This window comes from Festucalex cinctus, chromosome 19 (genome assembly GCF_051991245.1).
Source record: "Festucalex cinctus isolate MCC-2025b chromosome 19, RoL_Fcin_1.0, whole genome shotgun sequence".
NCBI classification, from domain to species: Eukaryota; Metazoa; Chordata; class Actinopteri; order Syngnathiformes; family Syngnathidae; genus Festucalex; species Festucalex cinctus.
The window spans coordinates 12,207,117-12,227,288 of NC_135429.1; the positions used below are offsets into that span (position 1 = coordinate 12,207,117).

At 39.0% G+C, this 20,172-nt stretch overlaps 3 protein-coding genes and 1 long non-coding RNA gene across 5 annotated transcripts; 3 read left to right on the plus strand and 1 right to left on the minus strand.

The window, feature by feature from the left end:
* The first annotated feature begins 1,028 nt into the window (after nt 1–1,028).
* dus3l (dihydrouridine synthase 3-like (S. cerevisiae)) lies at nt 1,029–7,284 on the plus strand. 2 transcript variants are annotated; one of them, XM_077506692.1, is made up of 16 exons: nt 1,029–1,092; nt 1,466–1,560; nt 1,770–2,019; nt 2,149–2,494; nt 3,590–3,657; nt 3,790–3,879; nt 3,965–4,006; nt 4,084–4,236; nt 4,455–4,571; nt 4,644–4,709; nt 4,785–4,895; nt 5,160–5,256; nt 5,343–5,418; nt 6,419–6,607; nt 6,699–6,827; nt 7,042–7,284. In XM_077506692.1, exons 1-16 carry the CDS (start codon nt 1,057–1,059, stop codon nt 7,112–7,114), a joined length of 1,938 nt encoding a protein of 645 aa, XP_077362818.1. In that variant the 5' UTR covers nt 1,029–1,056; the 3' UTR covers nt 7,115–7,284. The 2 variants fall into 2 exon arrangements, with proteins under 2 accessions (XP_077362818.1, XP_077362819.1); XM_077506693.1 differs by lacking the exon at nt 1,029–1,092 and adding an exon at nt 1,101–1,346.
* LOC144007248 (uncharacterized) lies at nt 6,367–9,120 on the minus strand. Its single transcript, XR_013280127.1, has 2 exons — nt 8,476–9,120; nt 6,367–6,869 (listed from the first exon to the last, which is right to left on the minus strand). It is a non-coding gene; the product is annotated as an uncharacterized LOC144007248 (long non-coding RNA).
* LOC144007246 (zona pellucida sperm-binding protein 1-like) lies at nt 8,727–12,079 on the plus strand. The gene is made up of 11 exons (XM_077506694.1): nt 8,727–9,123; nt 9,192–9,295; nt 9,362–9,536; nt 10,256–10,378; nt 10,576–10,745; nt 10,827–10,924; nt 11,022–11,170; nt 11,332–11,506; nt 11,581–11,716; nt 11,854–11,928; nt 12,008–12,079. Exons 1-11 carry the CDS (start codon nt 8,802–8,804, stop codon nt 12,014–12,016), a joined length of 1,536 nt encoding a protein of 511 aa, XP_077362820.1. The 5' UTR covers nt 8,727–8,801; the 3' UTR covers nt 12,017–12,079.
* A 713-nt stretch (nt 12,080–12,792) lies between these two features.
* Nucleotides 12,793–19,535, plus strand: cndp2 (carnosine dipeptidase 2). The gene is made up of 12 exons (XM_077506695.1): nt 12,793–12,945; nt 13,969–14,037; nt 14,193–14,336; nt 14,769–14,931; nt 15,663–15,751; nt 15,945–16,145; nt 16,214–16,298; nt 16,634–16,794; nt 16,874–17,038; nt 18,802–18,943; nt 19,135–19,282; nt 19,353–19,535. The coding sequence occupies exons 2-12, from the start codon at nt 13,978–13,980 to the stop codon at nt 19,417–19,419; spliced, it is 1,425 nt and encodes a 474-aa protein (XP_077362821.1). The 5' UTR covers nt 12,793–12,945; nt 13,969–13,977; the 3' UTR covers nt 19,420–19,535.
* Nucleotides 19,536–20,172: the final 637 nt, after the last annotated feature.

Below are 20,172 nucleotides of genomic sequence, written 5' to 3' on the forward strand. Positions count from 1 at the left end.
TGACTCTTCATTCTTTATCTTCGCTGTTCATACAGAGCATTTGCCAAGATGGCTGTACGAGACAGAAGGTGGTTCAACACGAAGATCTTGCAAAAGTAGTATCAGTGATGTGTGCGTGTCGGGGGAGACTTGATGAATGTGTGTGTTGAGAACATCCACAGGTTTGTATGACAACGAGCTAACCGGGAGTGACACATGACAATGGGGCAGTGAAAACAGGTCACACTTTTGAGGATTAGCAGTGTTGTGGGGGATGTGAGTGTGCGCGTGCAAGACATCCCAGGCAGATGTCCGGGGTCCCATGCCAGAAGCAAATGTTTGTGCATGCATGCCTGCAATCATCTCGATATATTTGCATTCAGTCATGTTTGACATATGCCATAAAAGAGTGAAGTTGGAGCGCCAGCGTCGGCCCGAAGAACATCTTACAGACCGACAAGGAGATTGTGGGCATCTTGGAGCGCTCACCTTCCGATCCAGCAACAACGGCAACTTCGCTGGGGCTCAGCAACAAGGACCTCCATCGGCTGATCGCCACTGCACCGCGCATCTTTTCAAACAGATTCCACAGAAACAAATGCAATCTTCATGAATAGTGAACCGTGAATATGCAGGGATTTGCTGTATATAGCCTAATTAAGAAAAGCGCATTCATAATCAAATGGGACTAAAGACATCAAGGATCTTTACAATAAACCTCATTCAGTCCCCAAAAGTGATATAATTTACTTTAATTTAAATTTTGAGCCTTCAGCTCAGTGAACATCCAAAAGATTGAGTCTAAGTGCCTTTTGTTTTTTACTTTGTGATATTGATAGTTTAATTAGAATTTTACTATTTCTTATGGGTAAATCAAATAATAAGAGCAACTGAAGTTAACAAGCATTATTCTTGTTTTTTATTTTTTGCAAATGCCTTGAAAATACATGAAAATGTGTCAATGTGGCTTCTGCTGACAAGTAATTTAGTCAACCAAATGAAACATTAAAAAGTACTGTCCCAAGTACCTCAATGATGATGAACGATAATGATGCACTGCCGCCTCCACACGGTACGATGGCGGTACACACCGGGCCGGAACCAATTATGCTCGTATGTTCTTTCCGGACCCTTTTAAATGAAGTACTGTCGCCTTCTCACGCTTTCAGAATACTCGTCGCATTACTTAGATAGTAATGCTATGTGACAGTAAACAAAAGTAAATAGGACGCCTTTAGTGCAGTTTTGCACTCTCACTGGCATTAAGAAATAGCTATTGTCGTCTGTTTCAAATGCGAAATTAACTTCGCGTTAGCAGTTAGCATACGTTGATTAGTGGAAGCCAGGCTGTCAACACCAACAAACTAGTAAGTAAGCAGCATAAATCAGCAGTACTTAGGGTTGTTTTATCTTCTAAGTACTTACTAAATATTTGTCATGTTGTTTAATTTTATGTACACGATAACGATGTCCTTTTTTCAAACAGAAACGGGCAGATGTGATGGAAAAACCTGCAGAGGAAACAGCGGTTGCAAAGGGGACAGAGGCTGCAGTTAAGGGTGAAGCAGCCCTCAAACCAGAGTGAGTCATTATTAGCCAATGAACAACTACCAAACTGTCAATCGTTGAATATTCAGTGTGTTTATTAATTGCTCCTCGCTTATTCATCATCCATTCACTTATTCGGTGTTGTTTTGATATTATCTTGTGGCATGTAGGGGACAAGTAAGAGCAAGTGGAATTTTCCAATATCATAACACTGAAACACATATCATTTGTTGCAATTACAGATTCATCACCAGCAAAGAAAAATTCCACGAGTTTCTTGACTCCGAATGGCAAAGCTTGAAGGGAGGCGAGAACAAGGTATCCGATGACCCCTTCCAGGAGCCTGAAATAAAAAAGGTGAAATTGGACGCGGAGGAGATCAACAAAGGCGCCAAGCCGGATGGCAAACGACTGAGGGGGCAGAACAAGTCAAGGCCGCACAAGAAACCAACATCGTATGATGAAAAGAGGTTGTGTGCCTCTGTTATTCAGGTAGGAATTTTCAACGATATCTGTGCATTTTGTATACTGCTTGCCTTAATTCAGATTACAGACGAGGTCAAGCCTTTCCTGAGTTGACCTGTTGTGATTAAATTTCCTCAACACTTCTCACCTCACTAGGGCAACCGGGAATGTCCCTACGGCGACAAGTGCCACTTCTACCACGACGTCGCCATCTACTTGGCCAACAAGCCCGCCGACATCGGCGAACGCTGCCACGTCTTCGACACCTTCGGGAAGTGTGCGTATGGCCTCTCCTGTCGCTTCGCCAAGGCGCACACCACGGCGGAGCTGGAGAGCGCCGAGAACGCGGACGTGGCGAAAAGCTACGAGGGCCGCAGGCCGGTGAGGAACAGCCTGAGTAAAGAGCTGCAGAATCGACTGAGGAAGCATTCTGTCGCATTCAACAAGTCGGCAGAGTACCTCAAGACGCTAAACAACAACAAGGATAAAAAAGAACAACAGGGTAGGAAGACGTTTTATTTTGTTTATTTTCAAACTGGGGTCCCCAGATGCTTGAGAGTTGGCAAATTCATTTGCAGAATTACCTCGTTATACTTGATTTACGATTTTAATAATATATCCAAAAAGATGGACCCAAAAAGTTTGAGAACAGCTGATGTGCGAGATATTACAGCCCCTTTTAACTCTTTGACTGCCAAACGTTATCCAAAAAAAAAAAAAAAAAACATTGGTGCCAGCCGATTTGGAGCATTTTCACTCATCTTTCAAAGCAAACAGAATATTGTGCGGTATGACGACATAAATATGGTGGATACCATATGAAAGATTGGATTCCATTCTTTCATGAGAAAAAAAAAGTATTTCTCTACCTTATTCCGTTCTTTAGTAATCACTAGGGGTGTTAAAAAAAATCGATTCGGCGATATATCGCGATACTACATCGCGCGATTCTCGAATCGATTCAATAATAGGCAAAATCGATTTTTTTTTTTTTTTTTTTTTTTTTTTTTTTTTTAGGATTCACACCTTAAGCATGGAAGAATGTTATATGAACGGAACATTAAGCCTTAATATTTTATTTTAATGCTGTTCAAACATGAAACAAATTACAACCTCTATAAGACTGAAATTTCAGATAAATAAATAAATAATACATTTTCATATAAATCTTACACTCTACAAGCTTACTGATTAGTATTTTCTAAATTTGAATGGAAAAAAATCGCAACAATCGACTTATAAATTCGTATCGGGATTAATCGGTATCGAATCGAATCGTGACCTTCGAATCGTGATACGAATCGAATCGTCAGGTACGAGGCAATTCACACCCCTAGTAATCACCATTTGAAATTAGGTCATTTCAGTGACATAAGCGAAAATACAAAAATATTGAGAAAAATTAGCTTTTTTTTTTTAAAAAGATACTTTTTTTTTTTTTTGCACAACAGTGACTTTGACACTAATATTTTTTGTTTAGTGACAAGGCAGCGCTGCACAAGACGTTGCGCTGCCCATTGAGAGAGAAAAAAACGCATAATAAACGTAATTAACGTTTTTGGCGGTTAAAGCGTTAATTGATTAAATCTTTTACCAGGTGCTGCTGACTTACCAGCAGATTCAATGACTGAGACAAAGTGTGAATCTACGGATGCAGAAACACAGGTAAGAATGTACTTTGCACACCCAAGTTTTGGAGAGTTCAATACCAGTTGTCAATTTACATATGGCACAAATCCGATATGACAAAACAGTATCTCTTGTAGAACATGTCATTTTTTTGTTTATTTTTTGTAGGTTAGCTCTGAAGAACCCTCCACAGTGAGGACAGTCGGTGTGTTGACTGATGTGGATGTCATCAAGTTGCGAGCATGTGAGAAAAAGCAGGTATCTTAGTCCCTTATATACAATGATATATTTTTAAAATCAAAACAAAAAAAGGCTGAATGAATGCGTTTTTTTGTCCATGCAGGTGGACTTCCGAGACAAACTCTACCTCGCCCCGTTAACGACCGTAAGTGACACTAGAGTGAAAGTTTCACGTGTCATTGATGCAGCTGTTCATTTTGGCTTTCCTCTTTATTCCCCCAGTGCGGCAACCTGCCATTTCGCCGCGTGTGCAAACGTCTGGGAGCGGACATCACCTGCGGCGAGATGGCCATGTGCACCAACCTGCTCCAGGGTCAGCAGTCCGAGTGGGCTTTGCTCAAGAGGCACGAGAGTGAGGATCTCTTTGGGGTCCAGGTTAGGTTACAAAATAACTTTTAATCAGTAAAATGACCCTAATATGGACACCTCAAACCAAAATGTCAGACGTCTTGGGTTTAAATGCATTGTCAATAAGTACAACTGGCTTTGTGGGCCTAATTTTCAAACGTGCTGAAAGACGTAAAGAGGAAATCCAAATCACAAATAGAGGAGTAGTAAATGCTGACTGATTTTACAAATAAGTTGATTCTTAGGTGGAGGGCTGTTTCCCTGATACCATGACGAGATGCGCCGAGCTCATCAACAACAACACGGAGGTGGACTTTGTGGACATCAACTCGGGGTGCCCCATCGACCTCGTGTATAAGAAGGTAACCTTTTTTTTTCTTTCTTTCTTTCTCTGTGATGTCATGCAAGTCTGACTTTATTTTTTTGGTCCTCAGGGCGGAGGCTGTGGCTTGATGACTCGCACCCGCAAGTTTGAGCAGATCATCCGTGGAATGAATTATGTCAGTGTACATGTTTAAGAAGATATTATGCAATTTTTGGAGGAAACAAATGTTGTTTTTTTTCTTCTTCTGTAGGTGCTAGACGTCCCTTTAACAGTGAAGATCCGGACCGGCGTTCAGGAAAAGAACAACATTGCACATAAACTCATCCCAGAGATGAAGAATTGGGGCGTGTCTATGATCACTGTAATTATTTTTTTTTCCTTCAGATTATTCTGCATATAATATTGAAGGCATCATAATTCTATTGTAGAAAAGAACAAATGCAATATTTGTAGTATACAATTAAGTAAAATTTCCCACAGCTTACTAGATGAATTTTCATGGCACAGTTATTTGGAAGATAACAGAGTATGAAATATAGCATTTCTGCGACACATTTTCCACTGTAAATGAGCAAAAACAGCGTTTTGTTAGCCTAATACGTTTTTCTTCCATGTTATAATTTAGCTGCATGGCCGCTCCAGAGAGCAACGCTACACCAAGCTTGCCGACTGGGACTACATCACCACCTGCTCCAAGCTGGCCAGCCCCATACCACTCTTTGGTATTAATTGATTGATTGATCAGGAGCAGTCGTTATATATTTGAATAATGCAGAACAATGGATTAGTTTCTCTCGTATTGTGTTAGGTAATGGCGATATTCTGTCTTATGAGGATGCCATGAGAGCCAAAGAGACGGGCGTTTCTGGAATTATGATTGCAAGGTTGGTTTAATACAGTGGTGTCCAAACTGCGGCCCGCCGTCCATTTTTCAGTGGCCGACATATGCTAAAAATGGCATTTGACTCAGTTCAAATAAAATAAACAAAACAAAAATGTTTGGAGATGGTCAAAGTAAGAAGGGAGGGTATCAAAAAACAGGTGCCATTAAAGGTTATTTTAGTTAACTAAAACTAATGAAAAAACTCAAATTAAAAACAACATTGTTACCGAAACAAAAATGAAAATGAAAATACTTTTTAAAAAACGAAAACTAATTGAACTACATTTTATGTTTAAAAAATTAACTAAAACTAACTATAAATATAGCAAACGTCCTACGTTTTAGTAATTAATTTAATGCACGAGCCTTTGGGGATGATTTGAAATGTGATTTTTAGTAGATTTATTTTGATATAAACCGGAATAATGACGTTTGAAAGTATGTCACACAAAAGTGACGTCATCTGGCAGCAGCCAATAGAAATGCACCAAAAGATGACATTGCGCCCATGGTGTTTTTTAAATATTGCGCACAAGTAAATACACTTTTTTTTTTTTTTTTTTTTTTTTTTTTTTTTTACTAATGCTGAAACTATCAAACTAAACAAAAACTAGCATTTTTTTTAAAGAACTAAACTAAAACTACTGAAAAATTCCAAAACTATAATAACCCTACTGCCATATTACAAATAAATTGGTTTATATACTGTAGCCTATTTCTAAATATGCAAAAGCACAAATACATTATTTGTACAATTTTTAGGACGAAACACAATTTCTATTCATAACATCATGTGGCCCTTGCGTCCTGATTTTCGGTATGTGGCCCTCATATGAAAATGTTTGGACACCCCCAGTTTAGTACCAAAAAGTATATATCAAAATATGTACACATACATTTAATTAAGAATTTTTTAATGAGTCTGAGTTAAAATAATTTGCAGTTCAAGAAGGATCAATTTTTTATTTAATTGTTTTTTTTTTTTAATGATCATTTTCCAGGGGTGCTTTGGTGAAGCCGTGGCTCTTCACGGAAATCAAGGAGAGGCGTCACTGGGACATCTCGTCGGCCGAGCGTCTGGACATCCTCAGGGACTTCACCAACTACGGCCTGGAGCACTGGGGCTCGGACACGCGCGGCGTGGAGAAGACGCGCACCTTCTTGCTCGAGTGGCTCTCCTTCATGTGCCGGTGGGACGTTTGCGCCAGTTGTTTTTGAGCACCAGTTCACATTTAGGCTTTTTTTTTTTTTTTTTTTTTCATGGGGCAAAATATATGTCAGGTATATTCCAGTGGGGCTGCTGGAGCGAGTGCCTGTGAAGATCAACGAGAGGCCTCCGTACTACATGGGGAGGAACTACCTGGAGTCCCTGATGGCCAGTCAAAACGTCGGAGATTGGATCAGGATCAGGTGAGCAGCAAAGCTGTTCCATCTTTGCCTTTAACACAGAACCTGAAAAAAATTGCGTTGAAAGTTGCAACTGCGTAGAAGGCAATGGCAAATAAATGATAGCAGATCTGAAACATATTTGTCAATGTTGACTTCCAGGCAGTCTGAAATGGACTGTATTTATTCAATTCTGCTTTTCATAATGAAACTTTCAAATGTTTTGTTTGTTTTCCAGTGAAATGCTGCTTGGACCTGTGCCCCCAAATTTCAACTTTTTGCCCAAACACAAAGCCAATTCATACAAGTGATTTATATATATATTTTTTTCCCCCCTGAGAAGCATATCAGTATTTTATTTTTTTTGGCGGGGGGGCTGACTAAAGAAATCAAGTGTGTGGTGTTTTGACTGATAAGAAATTATGTTAATTTGAGTTTCGGTACACTTGTACTGTGCAATAAAGCCACACTTAAAATACCACTGTCACTTGAACTCTGTTGATAGTCAAAACAGCAGCACATGAACAGCCTCTCGGATGAATTTAAGTGCTTACCGGTAGTCTGACTTCACATTGTAAATGAGTTCGCTGTGTGGTATTTGAATTGAGGCTACGTTATCGGAGGTGATTAGCGTCCCACTAAACCAGTAGTGTCAAAGTCAGGTCCTTGGGGGCCTGAGGCCTGCATGTTTTCGAGGTTTCCCACATTCAACACTAGGGATGCAACGATATTGGCAATATCGTGATATTGCGATTTTAAAACTGCCACAATATATCACAATCATGTCACGATATTAAAAGCAGCACATCTGTTAAAATAGTCAGGTTGTGTTCCATTTTTTGCAGTTCTAGCACCCTCTGGTGGCTAGTTCTTTACTGCAGTTTAATTTTTACAAGGCATGTTTTGGCCCTCCTATGTTTAAAGTCCAGGATAATGGTCAGATGAAGGGGAACATACCGGTAATATGATTGTGAACATAGTCAGTATGTGTAGGAACTCAATGTGTGCTTGCACAAGTGCAATATATATGGATCAATATATATCTATTTAATATTTCTAATGGTTTTCACAGCTGTAATGTACGAAAACGCAATAGTATTTTATTTATTTATTTTTTTAGTATAACTTTTTTTTTTTTTTTTTTTACAAAATTGTGGCCTTTTGTATCGCCAACCTCCCCACGATATCGTGATAATTATCGTATTGTGACCTTCATATCGTGATAATATTGTATCGTAATGTTTGGATATCTTTACATCCCTATTCAACACAGCTGATTCAGATTTAAGCTCATCAGCAAGCTCTGCATGAGCCTGATAATGATCCTGATCATTGAATCAGGTGTGTTGAAATGGAGAAACCTCGAAAACACGCAGGACTCAGGCCCGGATCTTGACACGTGCACGGAAACTGATGCGGTCACTTTGTAATGTTTTGTTGCTAACCAAAACAGCAGCATCTACGGAAGCATGTCAACTCCCTTTTAGATCAATTAAAGTGCGGAATTTTTACTTATGCAGTACTAAAGATAACCTAAAATCACGTGACGGTCATGCTTGCGCCACAATTTTGTGTCGCTAACCAAAACAGCAGGACCATTAAGTGTAGACTGATGCGGTCATTCTGCAATGTAGAACCCTGCACAATATTAAAGATGATCTTGACAGCTCACCTTCCAGGAGACTCTGAAATATGGTTGCTCCACAATGTTGTATTTATATTCTACTATAATAATAAAAATCAATGTTACTTTACCTGTCCATCTAATCAAATTTGTATTTCAACAATTAAATCACTTTCATACAGAAGCAAGCACTAGACAAATGTCAGAATATGGTATCATTTGACGTGATTGACATTGCACACCGACCTCGTTAATTGGCTGGGATTTGACCAATCAGAAGCCACCAGGTGTGATCAATTAAGCACCACCTGTCGCAACACGTGGAGGTTGCAAAAGTTTTGCCACGCCACTTGTGTTTTCTATTGGGGGTCCATATGGCTCGCCTGTGGCTGCTTTTGGTCCTGACTTGGGGTCTTCTGGTTTCGGGATGGGAGCAGGACGACGAAACGTCACTTTCTGAAGTACTGAAACACGAGACGTTGGCTGATGATGACGACAAAGGCGTTTTTTCGGATCCTGAGGAAGTGGAAACGTTTGACCCCGATCCCGCAAAGGAGGCCGAGGCGACACCCAATGGGACCCAGGAGGAATCCGCCGAGTCTTCTCCGAGGGTGTGGACGAGCACCACCGACCCAAGTCGCACTGGAATCCGAGTCACGTGTCAGGACGAAGGCTTCAGGATCGTTCTTCCAGCTGGTCAGTTGAAGCAACCTGAAAGTTTTCGGAATAGGTTCTCATTCAAATCACAAGGCACGGTTCTGTAGGTACTGAGAACCCGCGACCTGTCCGTCATGCTCAATGTGGTCTCGACGTGAGCCGCGGAGACAACACCCTAACCATTCCTTTCACCGGATGCCATGTGGGGGATGTAAGTCATCTGTTGTCATTTAAATGCAAATGAATGGACTCGAATGAAATGCCAAATGACTTCCAGACCGACAGCTACAGCCTGCAACTAATGTACGAGGATGAACTTGGTGAGGCCCGAGTCGCCACGGTGACGTGCCATCCGGGTCCCGAGTCCACCCCTGGCCCGCTGCCCCGCGCCAGTGCCCCCGCGTCGAAGTGCCGCACTCCGCCGCCACCACAGGCACCACCAAGGGCACAACGTGAGTGTTAAGTGACACTTGACATATGACATCATGCTGGTACTGGTTGTCAAAATGGGGTCATGTAAACATTAAAAGCCTTATTTATAGTTTTGTTTTTTTTTGTTTTTAAAAGGGTGTTTTTTTAATTTACATTTTTTTAAAGAATGTAGCCCTGTTTTTATGTATTGTTTTAATAATACAGTAAATGCATCTTTTCCAGCATTTTAATTTTTTTTCTTTTTTTAATTTACATGTTCAAATGTGACATCCTTTTATTTACATAAGATAACCTGCATAGTCTTGGTTTGGCTTTTGCAAATTTACCAATTTGCAGATTTGTTTTTTGGAAACTTCCCTCCATCATTTTTGTTGTTTTGTTTTAGGTCAGGCAAACGCAATGAACTTATTCAAAGTAAACAATAGTATTGCTTTGGCACCATCTTGTGGCCAAAGAACTGTCAATTCGAAATTAAAGAGATCATTAACACTTTTTATTCCTATAGAAATATATGAATTGATTGTAAAATTCATAATCCCCCCCTCCCTCCCCCCAAAAATTAATTTTTGTACGTATTTTTTTTTATTTATTTTTTGGTTCCTGTCTCATTTAGAGTTGCACAGAATTGTGTTTAATTGGTATTATGGTTATTAGGGGTGCTTGTAACAAAATGTCTTCTAAGTGTTTCTGGACCTAAAAGGTTTGAATGCTCCTGATGAAATATTTTGACTATATTTAGACTGTGCCGTGGCCCCTGAAGAGCAGCTACCTTGTGGCGACTATGGAATTTTGCCTGTCCGTTGTGTGGGCTTGGGATGCTGTGTGAATCCAACTTCGTATGAATGCTTCTATCCAATGGATGGTAAAGTGTTTTTTTTGTTTTTGTTTTTTGTTTTTTTTGGTAGCATACTTTTGCACTGTTCTTTTTTTGTGACACAAAAAAAGGCTCTGTTTATTTTTTTTATTTTTATTTTTTTGTGGCGATCACACGCTGCTACTTTGCTAGACTTGTACTCCCCAGTGTTTAGCTTACCTATTAACTTCAAATTGTCCTCACAGAGTGCACAGTAGATCTTCATTTTGTTTTCATCATCCGCTCCACATACGCGTCCATGCCTGTGGACCCCACCCAGCTGGTGATTCCCGGGACAGACTGCAAACCTGTCGTGGTGAATGCCGACTTTGCCATCTTTAAGTTCAAAGTAGCCGAATGTGGTACACGTACATATGTAAGTTATCGTATTTACATGTCGTAAAGTTCGATTGTATATTGCTTTCTAGTGCCTCAAGAGTTGGCAATTCACTTTCAGGACATTGGCATGACAAGGTTCTACCTGGCTGAAGTCCAGACTCTGGTCCAAGCTCTCAGTCTCAAATATGGCATCATCACAAGAACCGATCCATTGAGGTTCTCCATTTCCACGAACGTCTTCACCACTCTGACATTTTGTGATACAACATAATTTATAGTATTGTTTTGTTTTTTGTTTTTCTCCCCATTTTAGGTTCCTGGTGGAGTGTCGCTACAGTTTGGCTGCTCACGACCACCAGCCGTTCGCCAGCGTCGGCTACATGGTGAAGATCCCAAGTCGCGACTTGCCGACGTCCATCCCCTCTGTTGGCTTATACGGCGTTCAATTGAGGATCGCCACAGGTTTGAATTAGGGCTAGGATTCACAGATTAACTTGTGAAAACATACTTCGAAACAGCGATAAATTGTTTCCACTGTATGTAACTGAAGTGAAAGGTGACGTGATTGACTTACTTGAATATGAACTTTAAATCTTTGTTGTTTTGCGCTTACTATCAAACAGATGAGACCTTTACTACCTTCCTGCCTTCTTTCCCGACATTGCGGTACATCCTGGGCAAACCCGTGTATTTGGAACTGAGATTGTTGTCTCCCAAACCCAAAGCGACCATTTTGGTCAAGTATTGTCTGGCGTTCCCTCGCTCGGCAAAGAATGCCCTGGTGCTCGTTTACGAAGGGTAAGCCATCATCTCAACATTTTCTTTTTTTTCTTATTTGTGGCTTACAAAGTATGTCATGTTACTCACTGTAGGTGTGCCAATCCTCATGACCCAAATGTGGCCATCCTGCAAGTCAGCAATTTGCCCCAAAATCGCCATCAGAGGCGTTTTGTGGTCAAGGCGTTCCAGTTTATGGATGTTAAAACTAAGAGGTACCTCAATGAGCAAGTGAGTATCTGGGAAGATTGAGTTTTATATCTAGTTCACTGAATTGTCTTACTAGGACTGTACATGGACCAAAAAGGTATGAAGGACATTGAATAAAAGATGAAATGGCTTTTTATATGTATATATGGTCCCCACAGATCCACTTGTTGTGCTCTTCAGAGGTTTGCAGGGCAGATGAGAAGACTTGTGAAGAGCGCTGCTTTGATGGAAAAGTGAGCTTTTAAACAACACATTGGTGTCATAGTATAAATATCTGACTGTTGTTTTTTTCTTCTTCTTTTTTTTTTTAAGGTACCATAATGAATCACAGCATGTGGACAAACAAGGCATTTTTATTGTATATTAAACAGAGTGTCAAATGTATTCTGTTGTACATTTATTATTTGCCCTTGCGTCATGCCTATCAAAACAAGGTCACAAGGTGATACATGTCATTTTCATTTACACTCAAAATTTGGTCAGACTTGTATACAGGTGCATCACAATTTACAATATTGTGGAGAACTTAATGTTTAAGTTGAGTATTAAAGTGGATACAGACACAAGACAGATTGCAATATGAGACCTTTAGGCCAATATGCACAATCACTCAAAGCTGTTATCGGCCACAACTCCTGACCATGCAGTCACTCCACACACCCTTTATCTGGAAATGTTACTTTGTGCTGTACTTTAAAGACATCACAACCACACTTCAATAAAGACAGCTGCAAAGCATGCAAAATCCAGAGTTAAATACGCCATAGAAATTGCACAGAGGCATTGTAGGTGAAAATAAAAGCACTTTCTGAATGACGCGATTGATCATTTACAAGTCGTGTATTTTTTATTGTATTACTAAATTTAGTGTTTAGCTGCAATATAGTACACTTTTTACACTTGGCTTCTAATTACAACTTTAAAATAAAATTAAATAAAATATTTTAAAAAAAAAAAGAGGAAAAAAAAAAAGAACGCATATGCGCCACCACAATCCTTTGCGGCACAGACTCGTAAAATAAATAATCGGGCATAATTTAATTTTGTTTTTGTTTTTTATGTCAGCATTGCCATTTTCGCTCTCTTGCTGTCTGTACATTTTATATTGAATTCGGTGAGTTTTTTTTTTTTGTTTGTTTGTTTTTTGTTTTTCCTTTGTAGACGGTCGTGCCTGTACAGTACCCGGAAGCATTTGTCAGGTGGTGAGTCACGTGAATAAATCGTCGCTTGGAGCTTAAGAGTCTTAAAAAGTGAGTTGGAGATTGTTGCATTAGATCTGTGTACTTTAATGTAATAATACATGGGCCAACAGTGTCATTAAATATTTTAAAGGATTTTTTCCCCCTTCTAATGCAGTTGAATGTGGCGTGAACGTGGCTAGCTATTTGTCGTCCAACTGGGTGTATTGTACTATAAACTCTAAAATACTATTAGATCCGTGAAAATACGCCTAAACAAACAGAATATTGGCTAAAACTAATGCTTAACGACCCTTAAAATATCGCGAGACTCATTTCTATTGCGCAAGGCAAGTTATGTATTGCACCATTCATTCACAAGGCGATTCCATGATGCTTTCCAGCAGTAGAAAAGGAATTATTAAAAACTAGATTAAGTGAAAATCAAGATACAGCCACAACATAAAAGCAGCGTAAATGAAAGATGCAACATAACAGTTTAATGCCAAAGTCACTGAGTCATGTTTTTAATTGCAACCGAAATTTTTGCTGCAGTTGAGCATAGAAATAGAATGCTGATTCATCTTTGCTTCGTGCACCCAGTGATTAAACACGTAACGTAAATGTCTTGATTGAATATACAATGCGTACAAAAGGTTGGAGATATTGGACATTGAGAGAAAACTCAGGATTATGAGGATCCTAAAATGTACTTTTCAGGTGAATTTAATTTGAATTTTAAACTTCTGAATCCACAATCAATTCAATGTTTTAGTGCATTTCGTGCTTTGCTGATGCAAACTGCATCACCATGTGTGTTTGATGGAATTTGTCAAGACCTGTGGATGTATTCAATGAACATAATACTAAATACTGTATTCTAAGTTTGCAAGCACAAGTTTTAATAATTACTTAGATTTGCATCTTTTGAGATGTGGTGCCCTATTTGTCCAAGTTGAGTTGTAAAGCTGGCAGATCTAGTTCCCTGTGCTGTTGTCAGCAAGTAGGTGGAGTTATTCTACCCGACCCACTCATAAAGCAGCGCTGGGGTTGGAGCTTGTCTCACGCCATTCTCCATCTGTCAAACCCTCTCAGCCAGACAAAATGGCTCATCTCCCGACTCTCTTCAAGTATGTGGATGAACACCAGGAGATTTACGTGGAGGTAAGACTACTTTAGGAGTAATTTCTATCAACATATATTTTTTTTTAAAAAAACATTGTGGACTTATCAAACAACTCTTTGTTTTTACACATTATTTTTGAGACTTTTAAATATCTGAGCCTTTAACTTTTTACTCTCGAATTGCCTTTGATCAGCGCTTGGCACAATGGGTCGGCATCCAGAGCGTCTCCGCTTGGCCGGAGAAGCGCGGCGAAATCAAGAAGATGATGCAAATGGCTGCCAAGGACATTGAGCGGCTGGGTGGCAGTGTGGAGATGGTGGACATCGGCCAGCAGAAGGTGAGGGAAGAATGGAAGCGCTTTTGTCCTGCTTACTCCTATTATATTTTATCTTTTAAGACGAACTAACGAGCAGTCCCACATTGTTTTAACTTTTAAGTTGGTAACTTTCGTCTAAAATAACACTTGCACAACCAGTTGCCATGTAAACAAAACTCTGGTTACGGTTCTCACATAATTCAAGTAAAGGCTCATGGGGCAGAAGAGTAACAAAGTGACTGTTTGCTCTAAGCGCTCGTCTTTTATCCATTTTGAACCGTAATGAATTACTTTAAAATTTAATTCACTTTTCTTGAACTAAATTCACTAATATTTCTCTCCTTAATAAAAAAAAAAAATGAATCATTTTTTCCACATATGGAGATGAGTGCAGGTACGATACTTCGTCTTGTGAGGAAAATTAAACAGCTTGAGTGTTTCTATTTGTCGCAGCTTCCAGGCGGGGAGGAGATCCCGCTGCCTCCAATCATCCTGGGACGCCTGGGCTCGGACCCGGGCAAGAAGACGGTGTGCATCTACGGCCACCTTGACGTCCAGCCCGCCAACATTGACGACGGGTGGGACACGGAGCCGTTCACCCTGGTGGAGAAAGGCGGTGAGCATGCGGAGACACTTTCAGTTGCTGGATGATTCCGTTGTTTTGTTTTGGATTTATTTGGAATGCAGTGCTTCGAGATTCTGGTCATTCAAAGCGATTACTTTCGCTTTCTGAGTAGGTGCATTCTCTGCAGACACACCTTAATATGGGTAATATATCTGAGAAGTCAAAATGCCTGAGGTGAAACTATTTGTCCGTTACATTTACTATTTGTTTCTTTTAGGTTCATAGTAGACCTTTTGATCATTATTGCTCCATGCAATGCATGTGGTGGAGCTTTTATTAGCTGATCCTATCACTGGTCACACTCATTTCCAAAGTCCTTTTACAAGTCATCATGTCTTATCTTACTGCTCAAATCAGGTGGCCTTTTTTTTTTTTTTTTTAAATAACTGCTATATTTTACTCTAATTTGATTTTAACCTTTAACTGGAGCACTTAAAAAATTGTGCATTATAAATTATTTTTTTATTATTATAACTGCACTTTCACTTGGCATGAATCTTAGTAAAACATTTTTCCTCCAGTCCTTCACAATTGTGGTGAATCAGTCAGCTGACCGAAAGCAGCGTCTCCATTTCCTCTTCCCGTCTCGTCCATTCTGCCTATTCAGCGTTTATTTTGCATCACTCATGTATGCTACTTGTACTATAAAAAATATAGTCAAGAAAATAGGTTGAACTAAAGAAACAATGTCAAATTTGTATGTTTGTTTATTTTTTTTGCAGGCAAGTTGTATGGAAGAGGCTCCACTGACGACAAGGGTCCAGTGCTGGCTTGGTTTAATTGCATTGAAGCCTACCAGAAGATCCAGCAGGTAAACTTTCACCAAGAAAAGTCCTTTGTCTACAGCTTGTTTGTTTATTGTCCATTTCAGGAGCTTGTCTGTCCAAAGGTCTTCGTGTGAAATTGCTTGTCCTTGAAGCTACTTAATAATTAATCCCACTCACATCATCTCTTTTTTTTCCTTCCACCACCTTTCTTTTGTTTTAATTGGACTTCATTGCTAGGAGCTTCCCATCAACATCAAGTTCTGCTTCGAGGGCATGGAGGAGTCGGGATCGGAAGGCCTGGACGAACTGGTCTTCGCACGCAAGGACAGCTTCTTCAAGGACGTGGACTACGTGTGCATCTCGGACAACTACTGGCTGGGCAAGACCAAGCCTTGCATCACTTACGGCCTGAGAGGAATCTGCTACTTTTTCATCGAGGTGGACATCTTGACTTTTTGGACATTCATGTCGGTAACAACCATAACAACAACAACGTACTTTTAAAGGTGGACGGCTGTGAGAAGGACCTGCACTCGGGCGTTTTTGGCGGTTCTGTTCACGAGGCCATGACGGACCTCATCACACTTATGGGCAAGTGAAGCTGCTGTTTGTTTTGGTCGCTTTAGTTTACAACTACATCAACAAACAAATGAGGCCAACAAATGAATTTTTACATTTCATTTAAAATGAAAGTAACGTTTTGGAATGGTCAATCCAGAGACAACACCTCAATGCAAACTTGCATCATTTTATTAGATTTTAATTGAATTTGAAATTATTTTTTTAATCTTCAAAACCTAGATTTAAAGTCAGTGGAAAATCTCTTTGGTAGGGGACAATGTACAAAAGATGCCTTGACAATCTGAGAGCTTTGGGAGGTTTGGAATCTCCCTTTTCCATTTTTTTTTTTCTGTCTCTTTCGACAGGCTCCCTGGTGGACAGAAGGGGAAAGATCTTGATTCCCGGCATGTACGAAGACGTGGCTCCTCTGACAGACGACGAGAGGCAACTTTACGAGAAGATCGAGTTTGACTTGGAGGAGTACTGCAAAGACGTCGGAGTCGGACAGCTTCTGCACAGCACTAAAGTATGTTAAAGCTGTTGTGTTGGGAGAAAACCAAGCTACAGCGCATTTTTTGTAACTATTTTTCTTTTCTTCTTTGCAGGAGCAAATCCTAATGCACCGCTGGAGGTACCCCTCGCTTTCTCTGCATGGCATCGAGGGAGCTTTCTCCGATACGGGCGCCAAGACGGTTATCCCCCGCAAAGTCAACGGCAAATTCTCCATTCGGCTGGTGCCCGACATGGACCCCAAAGTTGTGGAGAAGAAGGTAAGACCACAAATAATTAAATGACAGAAATATCCTGTATAATACACTCAAATGAAATAAAATACAATACAATATGTTGAATTAACTCAACTCAAGTTTATTTATATAGCGCTTTCAAACAGCCTGAACTGTCACAAAGCGCTTTACAGAAAGACAAAAAAAAACAAAAAAACAATAGAAAACATTAACACTAGGGATAGACCGATAATCGGCCGGGCCGATTATCGGCGCCGATATTTGTCAAAATGCCAAATATCGGCATCGGCCATTTTTTGAATCTGTAGGCCGATAAAGCTCACTGAGCAGGGAATACTTGCGAACGTAGCGAATTTGGGGTTTTCATCAGGATTTGTAAGATGTTCGCAGTCAGTTTTTATTTGTCGAATACACATTTGGAACATATTCACACAATTTTTCACCGCGAAAATCTTTTTGAAACGTTTTTACGAACCCTAACAAAAACCCCAAATGAGCTACATTCACATGAATTTGTTACTCAGTGAGAAATTATATATAGTTTGAAAGAATTCCCCCCCATTTTACTGCAAATGAATATCGGCTTGAAATATCGGTTATCGGCCGACTTGACTACAAATAATCTGTATCGGTATCTGCCTTGAAAAAACCATATCGGTCTATCACTAATTAACACCAATACAATACAATCACAACAAATCAACATTCTTCCATGCCTACATACACTTTGATGTTTGAAGCAGTTTAAAATTCAATAAATTCAACACAATAAAAATTAATTCAAATAAACTACTATAACTTTAATTAAATAAAAAAATAACCCCAATAAAATTACAAATTCTAATTCAAAATAAAATACAATACATTGAAATTGAATCTATAAAAAGATAAAAGTAACACTTTTGAATTTAAAAAAATCCAGTCCTATAAATTAATTTAATTTAAAGTAAAATATATAAATAAGCAAATTTAAAGTTAATAAAAATAAAATAACTTAAAATGAAATAATTAAACTAAAGAATTACAGCAAAAATATTTTAACACACAAAAAAGTAAAATGAGAATAATTGCAAGGAAGAGAAGACAAAACATATTTTAAATTTTAAACATTTAAACATTAAATATTAAAATGCAATCAATTATATTTGATAATTTAAAATAAAAATACAATAAATATCCTTGTAATGTCAAAATGAAATCTTGAAATTGCATAGAATTTCAATAAAATGTAGAACCATACAATTAAATAAAAACATTAAAAAAAAATAATTTGAAGCACAATAAAAGGTAGTATAATAAAATGAAATAAATAAGCATTTTAAAGTTAAACAAATTAAAATACATGGAATTAAAATGTAAATTACCCCTTTAATTATATATCACACAGTACAATGAAACTAAAATAATGGTGAAGTATAGTATATTAGAATTAAATACATTAATAAAATGAAACTAAACTTAAAAAAAAAAAAAAAAAAGCTCAGCCTTTTGCTAAATCATCATGGGACTTTGTGGTTTGCCACAAGTGTCTGTCTTTGCAAACCTAAAAATAAAACCTGCTAATACACTTTCAGGAAGTAGATAGTAGATGTCTCTTACTGTTCGGGAAATAAAAAGGAAAAAAAAACTGTATACGAAGTGAAATTTTTTAACTTGGTCAGATTTAAACAGCTGACGCACTCATCATGATGATCATGCATTCCAAATCAGCAGCTCAACATCACGTAAGTCAATATTTCTGCATTTTATGTGTTTTCATTCATCACAATCATTATTTTGGTTTTCAGGTGACTGACTATCTGCGACAGAAGTTTGCTGAACTAGAGAGCCCCAACAAGCTGAATGTGTATATGGGCCACGGGGCCAAAGCCTGGGTGTCCGACTTCAACCATCCGCACTACATGGCGGGTCGCAAAGCCATGAAGACGGGTATGCACGGTGGCAAAAGTACTCAAACATTGCACTTAAGTATGGGTACTTACAAAAACTAGCATAAAAAGTCTACAATGAGGTGTAGAATTATTTTTGTTTTATGTCCCACCACTGCTTAGTCAGTTTGTACACTTGTAAAATTTAAACCGCTTAAAACCACTTAACCGTCTGTCGCTATTGCACGACAGTCTTTGGCGTGGAACCGGACTTGACGCGCGAGGGCGGCAGTATCCCCGTCACCCTGACCTTCCAGGAGGCGACGGGACGCAACGTCATGCTGCTTCCCATCGGTTCCTCTGACGACGGAGCGCACTCCCAGAATGAGAAACTCAACAGGTACTTATCTTAATTTTAGCCTTTCCTTCAAGCGACGTGAATCATGTTCCTCACTTTGTTCATTTTTCAGATCTAACTACATTCAGGGGATCAAGATGCTGGGCGCGTACTTCCACGAGGTGTCCCAACTGCAATAAACCTCATTGCCACTACCACACGGACAGCTGCCGACTTTTGATATCATTATTTAGGATATTGATAAGATTTCTCACTGCCTCACCATAATAAAAAAAACATATGCTTTGTTACTGTAGTCCTTGGTCTTGTATATCTCACTTGGTTTTACATGGAATTATAAAGGATTACTGAAGGAACAAGGCCTCCTGTAAATAGTGAGCAACTGTAAATGCCTGTATTATTAATATAAGCTGTGAATGTTTGACAAATTATGATTCCAAAACGATATAAAAGTTGTAACTTATCTTGAAGTACCTTTAAATAGCTTACAATTTTGGGGAGGGCTGTTGAAATAATGAAAAAAAAAACAAGTACAAGCACCCTGATTCAACTTCCTTCCAGACCTGCAAAGCTTGTCTCTCCGTCAGATATACAGTACAGTATTGACTTCAACATGGGTCCTTATCTATAAATGAAAAAGTAAAACATCGCGACGTAACTGTTGTAGGCTTTATTGCTAATGTAAAGTAAAATAAGCACAGTAAAAAGTAATTTCAATGCAAAAATGCAACTGCATGAATGATAATGAACATGTCATAGAACAGAATTTTTCAGGAACGAGATAAAACACTTCTTTAGGCAGGCGTTCCCAAAAGCACTAGATTTTTTGTTTTATGTGTATTATTTTTATTTCGGTTGAATAAAAACGTGCTCGCTACACCATGTGACTGTCACTTTAAAGAAAATCCACGTGGCTTATTTGTAGCCCGGAT